Source organism: Pyxicephalus adspersus, chromosome 3 (assembly GCF_032062135.1).
Source record: "Pyxicephalus adspersus chromosome 3, UCB_Pads_2.0, whole genome shotgun sequence".
Lineage (NCBI taxonomy): Eukaryota > Metazoa > Chordata > Amphibia > Anura > Pyxicephalidae > Pyxicephalus > Pyxicephalus adspersus.
The window spans coordinates 45,649,337-45,665,008 of NC_092860.1; the positions used below are offsets into that span (position 1 = coordinate 45,649,337).

General features: G+C 37.3%; 1 protein-coding gene across 1 annotated transcript; it reads right to left on the bottom strand.

The window, feature by feature from the left end:
- Nucleotides 1–7,377: 7,377 nt before the first annotated feature.
- Nucleotides 7,378–15,394, bottom strand: LOC140326112 (thioredoxin-like). The gene is made up of 5 exons (XM_072404434.1): nt 15,243–15,394; nt 11,235–11,339; nt 9,260–9,319; nt 8,757–8,822; nt 7,378–8,076 (listed from the first exon to the last, which is right to left on the bottom strand). The coding sequence occupies exons 1-5, from the start codon at nt 15,264–15,266 to the stop codon at nt 8,014–8,016; spliced, it is 318 nt and encodes a 105-aa protein (XP_072260535.1). The 5' UTR covers nt 15,267–15,394; the 3' UTR covers nt 7,378–8,013.
- Between the last annotated feature and the right edge of the window lie 278 nt (nt 15,395–15,672).

Sequence of the window (15,672 nt, forward strand, 5' to 3'; positions counted from 1 at the left end):
GGCAATCAAGATGTTCAAGGATCGTCTCCGGGAAGACAAGAAAGAAGAAGATGGCTTTGCCTTGTGATGGAAAGGGGGCAGGTGAATATCACGGGTTTAGTTCTGCTTTAAATATTTGATATTACCTAGTTTGGAAAACATTTTGAAGTAAGGGACAGAGTAGTTTTTTTGGCTCAAGACAAAATTGTTCCGTCCAATATTTTACAAAGAATGCTTCACCTAAAGAAGTAGGCACTAAGTTATCACTAGAGAAGTAATTTGCCAAACAAGCTATGTATAGCTATAGCTAACTTTAAATGACATTCTGAAAACACTTGCCCATTGATAAGGTTCTTGTAGAACAAATAATGATTTAATTAGGGCTATGTTCAGACTGGCGATGAGGTTGTGATGCAGTTACGACTTCCTCATGACACTGAACTGCTGGGAAGATGCTTTGTGTAGAATCCACCGGCAGCAGCCCCATAGAGAACGAATGGGGGGAGCAGTGAGCGGTTCAGTCAAATCTGCAATCACTGCATCACTGAATAAGAACTAGTGAGACAGTGAGAACAGTGATGTGGATGCAAAGTGCCACTCACCAGAGCCGTGGGTTTAAATCTGCTCTTACCGTAGTCTGGTCACAGTATACCCTTTGCACTGCTACCAACTATGAAAGATCTCTAGCAGTGGGATCTTTAGGCTCTTAACATCAAGATGCATGAAAAATCCCTATAAATACATAACTGGATAGGTGTAAAGGGGAAGAGAAGGTTGAACTCATAATGTAACTTCAATAGGGTAAACAGGACTGAAATGACTTTAAATATATTAAATATTGGATGTATCAAAAATATCATGTCTAAAAGTGAAATTTAGGACAACCAGTAAGAAAAAAAGAAATTTATTGTTTGAATCATTGCTTGATCATGGACAAATGAGATACTTTTCACAGATTTAATAATAGCATTCTTTGTTAAAATTTTTGGTATTGACTTTCGTAAATTAGTTAAGTAGTTTTGATTAGTAAAATTATTACTTCATGAGATCCTCCACACTAAGCAGTCATGTTTTCCTGATTTCTATTCTAACGTTTATTATTCATTGCCTGGTTCTGCTTTTTTCCCCAGTATCTAGAACCTGCAATCAGGTTTGACCTTCCATCTGACCTCTGAAGTCCCAGCCTGTAGCTTTCTGGGGAATGATCACTGCTGAGTTAGATGAGACAATACAAGAATAATCAGTAGTGATAGAACTGGGATTTATTACCACATATCAGTCACAAATTTTCAGTTCTGCTTTATCAACAAAGAAGAAAAAGGAGTAAAACTGCACAGTTGTGTTGATAGCAATTAGGACAGTTAGTAGCAGATTCCAGAAACTGAGGTATAAGGTAGATTAGCGGTCGCCAACCGGTGGTCCGCGGACCACTGTTGGTCCGAGAGAAAGTTTTAGTGGTCTGCGGCTCTGGCCGGTGTACCCCTGAGCGCGGTCAGGAGAAGGACTGGCAGGGCGCACTGGCCAGAGCTGTGGACCACGTCCCCAGTACAGTACACAGGCTAGGGGAAGTGGACGGGCTTTGTCTCTGGACACAACCTGCCCACTCTCCCATTGCAAGCTCAGATCTGCCATGGGAGAGTGGACGGGGTTATGCAATAATGACGTCTCTCTGGGGGAGGTTTCGTCCCCTTTGCGTGATGCCCAGCTCCCGACGCATGCGCAGTTGGGGGCCGGTGATTTCAGTGGTCCGCCGGACCGAAAAGGTTGGCAACCATTGGTCTAGATGGTATAGGAAACCATTGCCGCCACATTGATTTTGCTTGGTTATCCTGGATTCTTGTTGGAGATGCAGTACTGCTCGGGTTTACTGCATACTTTCTGGTCTTGTCTGGTATTTATGTCTTTCTAGGTTAAGGTTAGAGATATTAACCAATTCACGGATGGCCAAGTTCCAGATGACCTGTTTGTTTCTGTTTTGTCATATTGGTCTTCAATTAAAGAATGTGGATGTGAATGTGGCTATAGCCTGTATACTTATGCTGTGGAAGAGTGCACACCCCTTTCTGGTTCTGGCAGATAAAGAATATAATGTACATGGAAGATCTCACATTCTTTTCTACTTTGTTTAAGTGGAAGCAATATAAAACAACTGATCTATGGTTGTTATCGATCCCTCTAGATTAGGCGTGTTTAGGAGCCCTTAAGCTACATACACACGTCCAATAATTGTTGTTGGAAAGGATCCTTCACAATCCTTTCCAGCGACTAAGGACTGCACGATGCTTGAACGTTCTGTTCTTTGGAAAGGGGGAGAAAGACGGAGCGGCACCCTGCTGCACGCTCCCCCCCTTCGCTTCCAATAGGATCGTTCATCGTCCATCGTCTGTGGATCTGCCGTGACTGTCCTTCGAACGATGGACGACGGGGGCTGTACACACGGCAGATTCTTGTCCGACATCGGCTCTGAGCCGATTATAGGACAAGAACCATTGCAAGTGTGTACGTAGCCTTAGTTCCCCCCTGTCTTTGTTTTTCAAGTGTTTGTGGCCACCCGCCAATTTGTGTGTTTACTGTATTTATGTATTTGCTGTTTAGATTATTGTGTGTTTTATAATCTTGTAATCTCCTCTGTTTTTAATTTTGTAAAATGCAAATTCCTTATATGAATATTAAATTATATAAAAATGGAAGAGAAATTGTCCGTCTCTTTCTGCAAGATAGCCCTGCCTGATTGCAAATTTTGTGTAACTTTAGTTCCATTCTCAACTATGGACAATTAATTATCACATGGTGTTGTCTTCAAGCGAACTTAAAGATTTAAATAATGTTGGTGTGCATTTGTGGTGAAATAAGACTCTCTATTCTTTTCTACTATAAACCTCAAAAGGTCAAAGTGTATTTAAAAGAGTATTTTGAACTCAATGCCCAGTTGCTCGCCTTCAAAACCTTATCATTTCATTGCAACAGGAAAATAGGAGCTAACTGTTCTCTGCCTCTGCGAACTTACTTATTTAGAGTGGAACTAACTCCATGCTATTCAACTACTCCTGTTTTATCACAGAGCACTTCCTTCTTTTCTTCTTCTTATGATCTTTGGAGATCTTATTTGTCCAAACTGGTTTGATGTAAATTAGCAAGTGCGCAGGAGTTCATTCATTCCTGATGTGCGAGGGGAGCCAGGATTGCCAGGTTTCCTCTCAATAAAAACCCTGGATATGATGGGTGTTCAGCAGAATGTTATAAAGTTAAACCCTTATTAAGTGTGTCTTCCTTATCCAAAGATATAAAATGACTGCTTATTCAACCGTCCGTGCCTTTTGCACGACCATGAAAAGAAATGAAACAGGTTCCTTGAGATCCTTTAAATCCCTAATGAATCCCCCTATTCCTATAAGGTTGTTTGATTTGCGTATTCAAAATATAAATTTTGATTCATAGGGATTAAGGAGTACTACATTTTGATCAGACATTCCTTCCTTTATTTCTCTCATGGATCACTTTAAACTCTACCAAATAAACACATTACGGCAGATGATAAATAAGGAGTGTTCTTCTATAGTCTGGGGTGGTGTCCTCTCAACTACTAGACAGAAGTTTGATATTATATTTCTCTATAAGCTATTACAGGAGAAAGATGTATGTTAAAACAATATGCATGACTCAATTGGAACGTGTCATTCAAGCAAATTTTAATTCCTCTAAAAGTGTATTTAAAAGGTAAATTATCCAAAAAAAATCATCTTAAGAGATACAGATTTTCCTATTTACTCTCTGCAATGATGAATGGTAAACTGTAATTGCTGGAATTCTACATATAATTTTTATTTTAATGGTCTTTATAGACAGACCTAGTAACAATAGGAAAGTCTAGCACGATTTTCATAATATAAAGTGCTATTGACAAATTTGATAAGATAGGAGATCAACAAAGCTGATAATAGTTACAGATATACAGATAATATTAATAAAATAAAAATAATTTCTGCAATAATGTTTTATATATTTAATATGCTTTTATAACAAAACAAAAACCTACTGTAGCTAAGCTTTTCCTCAAAAAATAGCTCATAAAAAAAGAAAAGGCATGTAGATACCTGCAAACAGAATATTTCATATGGACCACAAATATTTATTTAACATGGCTGTTACTTCCTGATCTACAGGAAGCAAGGCAATACAAAAACGTTTTTTTTTTTTCAGAATCCTGACTAGCTGTGATTGAACAAGACTGTCAATCACTTCAAATTCCTCTTTATTTCAGCTGTAGTGTCATCTAAATTTTTAAAACCTAAATAGGTAAAAGAAAAATCGGTAAATACTATATTATAAAATAATATTTTACATTATCTTCAAAGTACTTTCTAATACTTGTATAGTTCTTTGTTTCAAAGGATTTCTATACAAGTATCCTGACATTCGGCATCTATGTCCTGGCCTTTCCTGCTGGGAAAAACTGAATTAAAAGAAAGAGGTCATGGTGAAACAAAAAGTAAGTTCTAACTTTGCATTGCAGTTGTTAGTTAGTTTTGCTCTTTGCAATATTACAATGAGTGCAAGACAGGTGATGTTTTTTCATGACTCCATGACACCCTGCACTTATGTTCTGTTTTGTGAGGACATCTTGTGGCCAGTACAAGGCTGTCTTTCTTTTCCTATATACAGTTGGTGTTCCAGAAGAGAAATACATAAAGGCCAATCTCCAAATTGGGTTTAAGGTGTTCCCACTCCATGTATTGGAATTTTGTACCCCTTATCTTGCAGGTAAACCACACCTATAAGTAAAAGCATTACTTTTGGATGGACTGACTCATTAAACACTTACAGTATAGGTTACATAATCCAAATGAGAACCTAACACTAGTAAAAACGCTGCACGTTTCTTACATACAAACTCATGAATGGTTGCTACTACTGTACAGTGTACACATAGCAAATTATAAAATTATATATATTAACTGTAGGATTGAAAAACTTACTTTTGTCCTACTTTTGAAAAGCTGAAATGGCATGGATGCCCCACAGTTGCATTACATCCGGCAAAAAGATATTCCAAGATATTTACAGACTTAATAGCGAAAAAATGTCCTTGACCTGGCTGTTTTATGGTCTGGGCATATTGGCTTCAAACGCCTATAATATTGAATTGGTTAAAATACACTATCATGGTATTCTTTCTGGTAAAAAGGAGAAAGTATCTATAAGACATAGCATTCGCATATCTAACATAAAATACTAGCTTTTGTATCTAGTATCAAGCACCTGCAATCATTTCTGGCCTTTCATCTGATCTCTGAAATCGCAGTCTGTAGATTTCTGTGGAATGATCACTGCTGAGTTAGATGTGACGATACAGGAATAATTGTTCCTATAGGATGACACTGACACCAGGTTATCTGCAGAACGGCCAGAGATGGATGTAGTGGTGCATGAATGTGTATGTCGTATGGCCAAGGCATTTTAAGAAGAAGAGATGAAGATAGCAGCACCAGGAGCGATGGCTCCGGGACGCATGCTGGGACGATGTGGGACCTGATGCAAGACACCCCTGGATGGATCGGACTGCCCTGCGGGATTAGAGGTGGGTGTTTTTTTGTTTTGTCTGTTTTCAGTTTAGTTCCTCTTTAAATCATGATACCTTTACATATTTGATTTTATAAAGTGCAGCTTTTATACCAATTGTACATGCCTCTGAGCAATCTGTCTTGAGAAATAAATATTAGTCAGTCAGGTCAGGGTGACAGCTGGCTTGGGGGAGGGATCTGTAAAGCAGGGACCAGATTCCTGGAGCATAGGGATAAGGAGTATGAAATATAGAATTAAGACTGTAAATATCTTCTTGGCACATGACTATGGTAGAGACATTAGATTTTGATCCCCTTCAAGGACAGTTACTGACATGGCTACATACTCTGTTATGGTTTGGTAAACATCTAACCCCTATACTACAGGTGAAGGGCTTCCAGATCATAATCTCACCACACAGGAACAGGTAACAATGGCAAGAGGCAGAAAGGAGTATGAGGAAGGGGGAAAGAAGGACAACCGATAAGATTGGGAAGAGTGGTGAACCCATTGTATGGAGGACAGACAGAAGGGATCTGTTCCCTGTAGCATAGGGATAAGTTTGTATATGATGTAAGGATAAAACTGGGAGTGTTCACATGGCAGTGGACTATGGTGGACATTAGATTTTGAGCCCCCTGAGGAACAGTGTGTAATATGACTTTGTAGTTTGTAAAAAAAAACAAAAAAACAAAAGGGGGGGTTTGAGTAATAAAAATGGTAATTGATTCCAAAAAGGGATACCAGACTTTCGCGTTATAAAAAGAGCCCAAAATGTTTTTTTTTTCCCTTCTGTTTTGTCGCAGTGAATATGGGTATTAGAGAGTAAAGCTGGAGCAGTGAAATATGGGTGGATATCCTGAAATTGGTATTTTTAAAGTGTAATAAATAAAATCAATATCATCTATTTTTTGTACAATTCACATTGTTGTTTGGATACATTGCAGTTATCAATGAGAGGTGGTGTTTTTGTTGAAATTGTTTTGCTATGAAAATCAGTCTGCAGGCAACACATTTTTCATAAGAAAAAGGCTTATTTCCACTATAGAGTGAAATGATTATGGCCATTGACTTTCCAGGATAATTACAAAAACCCAGAGCAAGTCAATGACACTTACTGCTGCTGGTTCTCTAAATACAGGTAGTCCCCAAGTTAAGGACATCTGACACACGGACGTCTCCTATATACGAACTGCCTTTGTTTGTGTGCAGGACTAAGGCTTGGGGGGGGTTGCATGACTTGCACAAGAAATCTTTTGCTGTTCTGCAAACTCTTGTACAGTAACTCTTTAACGACCAAGACAAACTCTGGGGTGTTTCCTTTTGCATATCAAAACACAACTTGCCCCAGACGGTAATGAATGTTTAGGCTCCATAGTTTTTTTTGTTTTGTTTGTGATTAACTCAGTGAGGATTTTATACAGTAACTGACACCTCACTGCCTAATAATATGTTGAGACAAATATCTGTCCTAATTGCATTTATTAAATTAATGTACCTGCTCCGACTTACATACAAATTCAACTGAAGAACAAACCTACAGTTCCTATCTCGTATGTTACCAGGGGACTACCTGTATAAACAAACTAACTAGTGTTATGTTTACATAATGCCAGCCAGGCAATCTATAATTTTAGAGTCTGAGGTCATTAATTGATGTGATTGACATGGGCAGAGTTTGAATGATTTGTGTATTTTATTTGTTTTCCTGCAGCTAGCATGTGTTTCCACATTATACAACTGTTGACTGAACATGTGACTGAATCTGGGCCCCTCTTCCCTTCTCCCACTAACCAGCAATTTAGGAGCTTTTCAGGTAAATTAAAAAGTCAATGGTTATTAACATTCATGCAGAATTTGTTTGATTTTTATTTTACAAACATTTTGTGGAAATATATTTTTATTTTTACTTATCACTGGTGACTGGTTAGCGAGCAGGATGTAACATCGCACAAAATGTGGGAATGATAGAAATTTTATAGGACAGGAGATAAACATATTTTTAAACAGTTAAAGAATTATGTAATCAATATGAAAAAAAAACTGTACAAAACCAGCACTTAACTAAGCTTTTTCAAGCTCAAAAATAAACATCAATGGAGTTAAAGTTTATTTATAGTATAGTAAAAGGTTTCTAAAAGTTAAAAAGACTGTTACAGTCATTATGAAGATGATCATCATCATTTTCACAAATGCTGGGAAGATGCTGGGAGTTGTAGTTGGAAACAAGAAAAGGAATAAAGCTAACTGGAGATAAAATATTTTGATAGGGTCTGGAGCCAAATGGATCATAAATGTTTTTTTATTTAGCATATATATTTATTTACTGTTGGTTCCAGATCTCCAGGAAACTGAGTAATAGAAGAATGGCTTTATTTTTTTTTTTCAAAATTCTGCCCAGCTGTGATGTAAAAATCAAACAAGAATAGTCCATTGCATATCAACAGATTTCAGTTGCTCTTTATTCCTCTTTCATTTCAGCTCGGAAATTTTTTTCTTAAGTGCAGCGGCATCTGCACCACGAATTTCAGCAACCTGAAATTATGGGAAAAAACATATTTTTTCATTATCTTTGCAGTACTTTCCAATACTTGTATGAATCTTTATTTTAAAGGATTTCTATACAAACATGACGCATAGGGGCATTTAGTGCCCTAACCTGGCCTTAAAAAACTAAAATAAAAGAAAGAGGTCATGGTGAGACAATTTAAGTATGTCCTAACTTTGCATTGCAATTATTTGTTCACTTTGCTCTTTGTATTATTTTGATGAATGATAATAGTGATGCATGGTGATGCTTTTTTGTGGGTCGATGACACCCTGCACTTACATTATGTTCTCATTTCTAAGGTCATTTTGTGGCAAAGAAAAAATCCTGCGCTTGAGCTGTTTTCTTTTCTTTTAAATATACAGCTGAAGATTCACAATGTGTAAATAATACTATAATACCTAAAATTGTGTTTAAAATGTCATCACCCTGTTGGGATTTTTATATTCTATATTTCGCAGTATGCAAATTAGATATTTTATCCAGAAGATTTTGCTGTTAAACATATCTAAGACAAAAGAACTAGGTTGTTATGAGTAAACACCTCATCCTAGAAAAAAGCAGCAATTTTCTTCTATACAAAAACATGGATGGTTGCCATTGCCATGCAATGTACACAAAACAAACAATAAAATGGCACGTATTAGCTGTAGATTTAAAAACATACCTTTTTTTTGTTTTTGAAAAACTGAAATGTAGGCATGGCTTGAATTCCACACTTTTCTGCTAAATCCTGCAAAAAATAAAAAAAGATTTTACCAGCCTTATATAGTAAATATTTTCCTTGATCTTGTTATCATGATCATTTTTAACCCCTTTATGTCTGCATTCATCATTGACTTAACAGGGCAAAGGCCCCTAGCAGATGCAGCATTCAAGTTTCTTTTGTAAATTACCTGCTTTTGTTTTATTGCAGTAGCACTTACCTGCCAACAATTTTAGCAGTGTAATTGGGCTACAAAAAATGTGTTTGTGTGCTCTGCTCTTAAAAGATAATCAGACTGTGTAGGGGTAACCTAACTACTGATTTTCCAGCCTTCTAAGACTGCTGACTATGAATTTAATGATAAAAAGGCCTAAATCCAATATAATTGTCTGCAATCTGGATAGAAGATTTATATATATATATTATAAGGACGGTAAGATGTTATTCAAATCCATGTAACTTACTGCTACATCGTCCACGTCTACTTTGTAAAACAGTACATCAGGATTCGCACAGGAAATTTCCTGAAAAAAAAAAAGAAACATATAATTTAACTAAGTGATTTTGCTATAGACCTCCATAAAGCCAGACTCTGTTGGGAGAAAAAGATGTCACATTAGTGAAGTTTTGAACATTTTGTTTTACATATAAACATGGGTTTTGTCTAAATAGAAAGGCATTAGCTGTTGACTGGCTTGCTTTGTTTAAAAGAAAAAAAAAAAAAACCTTGGATGGAGATGTCTAAAAAGGAAAGGCCATTGCATTTATTTAAGGCGTTTAATTAACAGCAGCAGAACCAATCTAGTATTCACTGTGACTTCCGGCTTGGTCTCTGCTGGTTATAACATCAAAGTCTTATTATGCTCTAACATTGAGACAACAATTTGGCTCCTACTATTTTTTCCCCTCTGTTCTCTTTACTCATTTGATAGTTATATGTATTCATTTCTGTTGTAAAGTAATTGGTATATCACTTCCTTCACATGGTGGCACCCTTTCTAACATCTTTTACTAAAAAGTTGTGCAGTGGTAATGGAACAGGCTCATTAGGATGGAATAGAGAAGACATCAACTTTGGATTAAAACATTAGGTAAAAAAAAAAGCTACTGCAAAATTTATATTAGTTCTCCTTTAAAAAATATCCGATTGTCCAAGCACAATAATAAGATTATATAATATATAAATTGGCTCTCCAAGATCAGCTACTTGAATTATATAGGAATATTTAAATATAAAGGAATAAGGTAATGTACAGGACAACCCACTTCTGATACCAAAGTCAGACACATTATCTAAGGGATACCACAGCTTTCTAGTTTTAGCTTTCATTATCTGGCAAATTTATTGTTCATACGAAACATAGAACAAAGTAGTTTAGATTCACATTGGTAAAGAAAATGTCGTTCATGTTAAAATATATAGAAGAACATATTACTCTGTGAACTGTAATAAAGAATAGCAAAATACATATATTGAATTTTAGGGGGTCTTTTTAAATATTTTTATGTTTTCACCCAAGATTCATCCAACTTCTCAATTTTTTCCATATTTTTTCCATATTCAATTAAATCAATATTTGAATCATGATTACAAGCATGTAAAGTAAAAGGTGCAACTTGGTTGAAAATATGCTCAACCACTCGCACAGCAGCACATTTGACTGGCAGCAGTAAGCAGTACAAGTACTGCCATCCCTATTCATTCCCTTTAGGGTTACTGCTACCCAAGAGGCAATGGTTCCTGGTGTTAAACATACTGCAACCTCTTTGAACCTAACCTTTTCTTTTTCTTAAGCAAACGAGACAACCTCATATAACATATATATGTGGAAGACCAGAAAAAGAGAGAATTATAGAAAAATAAATAAGGGACAGATGGTGGGAGACATAAGTAGAATTTTACTGTGTCACAGTTTGTACTTTGTATTTTGTCACCTGCTATTTTCCATACAGTTCTGTGTATTATGTTGGAGCTTTTTGAAAAAGAAATGATAATCCCTGGGACTACTGAAATGTGCACATACCATCCACTTATTCAAACAACTAATACATTTTGTTCATTATGGAGATTAGATGTAGAATTATATGACTAAACTTTATACAGTGTGTCAGAAAAAGGAAATAATAAGCGTTGTTATAAATTTGTATACATCCCTTTGTTGAAATGAGCTGCAAAGTCCTAGATGCAGATGTTTGCACTGACATTATGATGTCAGTGCTATATTCTACTGTAATTGTTGCTCAGTACAACACAATAACACTCGAATGGGGTAACACAAATGCAGATCCACAGAGGACAGCACTAGGATTTTATTTCTGTACGACAAAGGGAAACTTTTAGGCAGCTAATAAGAGACGGAGCTTAAACCTGAATTGTCACTTATTACAAAGAAAGACAAAATTTGTTATATAGTGTACAACATGCATGTATTTACTTACTTCATATATGGGAGCAATCCTTTTGCATGGTCCACACCATGATGCAGAGAAATCAATGACGATCAGTTTATCAGCCGCACTTTCCAAGGCTGCATCAAATTCATCCTGTTTAGGTAAGATCACCATATGTTAAACATCTCAAAGTATCATTTCTATTAGTATGCCATTTTAGTATTTAAATTTAGGGATGCAAATTATTACTTGATTAAAAAACCACTTGGTTATTTGTCAAAACGATCATGGATTTGCAAACAAGAAAGCAAGCTGCAGTAAAGTCATATGGACCTGTACCCCTGTGAGTTATGATTAGCAATGGATATCTCCTTAGAAATGCTTTGAACCATGCTTTTTTCTCAGTGGAAATGCTGTTTAGTGCCTTTAAAGTTTAATATCCTAGTGCTGTATGCTGACATAATCAAGAGTCACAACCCTCATCACAAGTGTGCTTAAATGTATGACTGAACAAGCTTTGAACAACAAGGCAATTGCAATACACTTTATATGACCCATTTTCTGTGTGTGACAGTACTATGCAGCTCTGGGCTGACTTTTTGGACCTACATTCCAAAACACAACTGTTATGTAAAGCGTCAAACCAAGGGACCACAGCATTACATGAGGGTATAGAATGTTTATCAGAGATGTAGGCTACAAATCTGAATGTCATCGGTTATGTTTGGACTGTCCCAATGACCAGTACAATATAAATATTGATGCAATGGTGGTTCTCCACCAATAATTCCATGTTGTATTACATGTGCGGTTAGTCTGGGTGCCCACATTTCTTGTTGCATCTTCAAAATAGAAAGTGGGAGGAAACTACTCAACATAAGAAACAATTAGGGGTTTCAACCTCAACCTACTCTATCAAAAATGTTTTACATTCCCTTTAAAATACTGCATGTACAAACACACATTCCCTTAAATTACCACGAAAGACTGCAAAAACTCTGTATGTGAATGCTGTAGACAAGAAACAAAGTAGAATGAAGTAGTTGAACATAATATTAAACATTTTTCATAATATAAACTCCTATTAGAGTTTGGTAACTTCAGCAAGTTTTTATCTCCATAATTATAGGATTTTACTTTAGGCGTTATCACACAAGTAATCTCAGGATGAAACCACCCGCTTCATTAAAGCTAAATTAGATTTATGTTTGGCTAAATAATTAAAGCAATTGTCTTACTAGGAGATTTTAATCTATGTAATAAATGTATAAACTGCCACAGTTTATGTGTTGTGAGAATGCTATTTGCCTGGTTTGCATGCTTTATATAATTTATACCACTGACCCAAAATAAGTAAAATGCAAATTTTGTTTTTGCACATGATTAGATTAGTTTAGGTTATCTGAGGTTCATCTTATCCACTAAGCTAAGCGGAATACTCACTTTGTTATTTGAACAGCTTTACTGGTTTAGTTAACGCCCAGTGTGCGTTGGATCATGTGCAGGAAATGCAAATCAGTGCAGGGGTGGTTAGTAAGGAAGTGTGTGTCAGTGTAGTAGCAGCAAGTGGTGCCAAGAAGTGCTCTTCCCCACCAGTCAAAGTCCCAAAGAAAGCCAATGATAGCAAGATCAGATTTGTTACTCCATTGGGTCCAGTAGGGTTTCAGCATTCTCTTCCTATATTGTTTAACTAGATGGAGTGCTTGCTGGTCCCAAACTGCCATGCACTGCCTGGAAAAGTCACAAAACACAACCAACATGCCTGATCTCACCTACCTAGCGTTACTTTTTTTGTGTGGTAAACATAGAATAACCAAAGTCAATAAAAGGGCAATAGAAAAGTTTGAACTGGAGGACTTCACTGTGTACTGGCCTTTTTGCCAAATTCTACTTACTGGCTATGCAGGGGCCCTGAGTTGGGTGGCACCTGTAACAGAAAGTGGGAAGGGGGTTGGTGGTAGTGGAATGGCATCATCCATGTGCTGGGATTGTACGAAAAGTTTCAGCCAGGCCTGTTTGATGAGTGGGATAAATATATAGTGTCAGGAAGTGGGGACATAGCAAATTGCTATATGCAGCATCTTCAGTGGGACTTAACAGCTTCAGCCCTTTAGGTCCAAGAGGCAGATGAACCGGTCTGTGCGACAGATTCTCTGAGTTGAAAGGTTGGCATCTAGATTTTCATACTGTGGTGCTAACCATGAGCCTCAGAAGCACTCCACATCTTTGTTCCAATATGCTTGAGAAGGTCTCCTGCTGCCTTGCCATCACATTGCTAGCTGCTGTTTGCTTTGCCACATGTTAAGAGTCTAAATATATGCCACTACACATTTCTAGCTGCCATATTGGTTCCATATTTTTTGTGATTTCCTTATGTACAGTATTATCTGTGCAACTAAATTGCTGAGTACTCATATTCCTAGGACCAGTAATGATTTCAGCCAATCAGAACTGTGCAATCATGGGAAAACTTTCATGTACTGACAACTACAGTTTGCTGCTGCTGCACATGCCACTGCTCTAATTTCAATGATGTTAAAAGCCTAGGTATAAAAATAGATATTACTAATACCTTTGTGAAGACAAATTTTACATTCAAATGCACAAAATATATCTGCCTCCACTACTTCACATTCCTTTCTATTATTTTGACTTGTACAGGGAATAAAACATTTTAGTATCTGTACTGCCATCTTATTAAAATATAGGATGTGATAAGTCCAAATGTAACGATGAAGCTGGAGTAGAGTTTTTATAGTAGTGCCAGTTAATGTACCATATTTGTGAACATTTTACCATTTTAGTAGCTTGTGACAATAGGCTGTATGACTGATAAACCAGGCATTCAAACCCTGTGTACTGTTGTAGATGGAATAGTATGGGAGGATGCTAATCAATTTCTTCTAGCTAGAAAGAGCCACATACCCTGATGGTAAATAATTTGATACAAAGTAAAAGAAAAGAAATGAAAGCCAGGGTATTTGTTTGTTGTGGCAATGTATTAATTATAATATACAATACCATTCCTTGATTTAAGAAATGGAAATACCAAAAAGGTGCAAGTATTTTTCAAACAACACACGTTATTCCCACCCCGCTGTGTCCGAAGGCACGAGGGTAGTTTATGACCTATTAACTAGACAGATTATCACTGACAATGTAAGAAAAAAGGGGTTCAAATTGTGTCCCGACGCGTTTCGCCTTTAAGGCTTCTTCAGGGGACAGATTTAAATCTAAATAAAGTAAAAGAAAGTCTAAACAAGGTCAGAATGACAGTGCAGCCCCATAAATACTGTTCAACATAATAATAATGGGAATGGATAAGATATAAAAATGTAGACAGTCAGAAGGACTCCATTGGCAGTTTACTGGTGGTGATCCACTGGGAAAAATAACCAGTGGGGCACATTGCAAGTTTGTATTCTCTCATCAATACCACATTTGCGTAGCAGGGTCCCATAGGGCCTGGTATACAACTGATATACTGATATACAACTGGCATGGGGCTGTTTGGTTATCCTGGTATTTGCATTGAGGTCTTGTACAGATGTTAGATTTGTTATCACACAAGATGATCATTTAAGTGTGATGCTTATATATGAAAACAATGTAAATAATATATATACACATTATATAAAATAATACCAGACTGCAAAGTGTTATATAAAAATGTATAGCATGTTGATGCAGGGAGAAGGAGGAATGGGAGGCACAATGAGAATAAAGTTTAGCTTTAAGCTTAGGACTCTCCCTAGCCTGGGGGCTCAGAGAACTGGAAGGGAGGGAGAAGACAGGGAAGGCTTTTCTACAAAAGCAATGCCAGAAGAAGTGAATACTAGAATAACATAAAAGGCTGCCAATAAAATCAATAAGACTGTTTAATAATAAAAACAGATCCATGTCGTCTATCACAGCTCAGACTACTGCTTTACACATAATCCCCAGCACCAGTCTGCAGCTGACAACCCCAATAATCACATATTACCCATCCTGCCTGGATCACACAGCCCAATACAACCCACCGACAGCCCAGTGCCCAAGGCCTAAGTACCTTACCTGGCTTTCCAGCTCCTTCACCATGGCTGCAATTCACAGATACTAGAGTCAGTAAGGTCGTTCTCGTCTTACCTCTTCATATACACAGGTGACACGGGACACACGTCACTCAAATATCCCCGCCCACCCGTAGGGGGCTCTGGCCAGTAATAGTGCTGGAATATAGTTTGTGGGTGTGGTTAGGGGAGTGGCTTGCCTGGGGCTTGTCTTGCTGTAAAAGCGGGAGGAAGTATGGTGACCCTAGAGACCTCTATAACGTCATACACAGCATATGGGTCAGCATAGACAGGACACCCGTCTCCTGTCACTTCCCGCACACTCTCCCTGACGTAAGGGGGCCGTGTGGCCAGCAGTGTCTCTGTTAGGGGTGGGGAGAGGTTTCATAACTCTGAAGAGCTGGGAGCGGCGTTCTTGGTTAATTAGATACACT

Coding starts and splice junctions, on each gene's coding strand:
- LOC140326112 (XM_072404434.1), bottom strand. CDS start 15,266: ATGGTGAAGGAGCTGGAAAGCCAG. Junction 11,340..15,242: donor TGAAGGAGCTGGAAAGCCAG/GTAAGGTACTTA, acceptor TTACCTAAACAG/GATGAATTTGATGCAGCCTT. Junction 9,320..11,234: donor GGATTGCTCCCATATATGAA/GTAAGTAAATAC, acceptor TTTTTTTTTCAG/GAAATTTCCTGTGCGAATCC.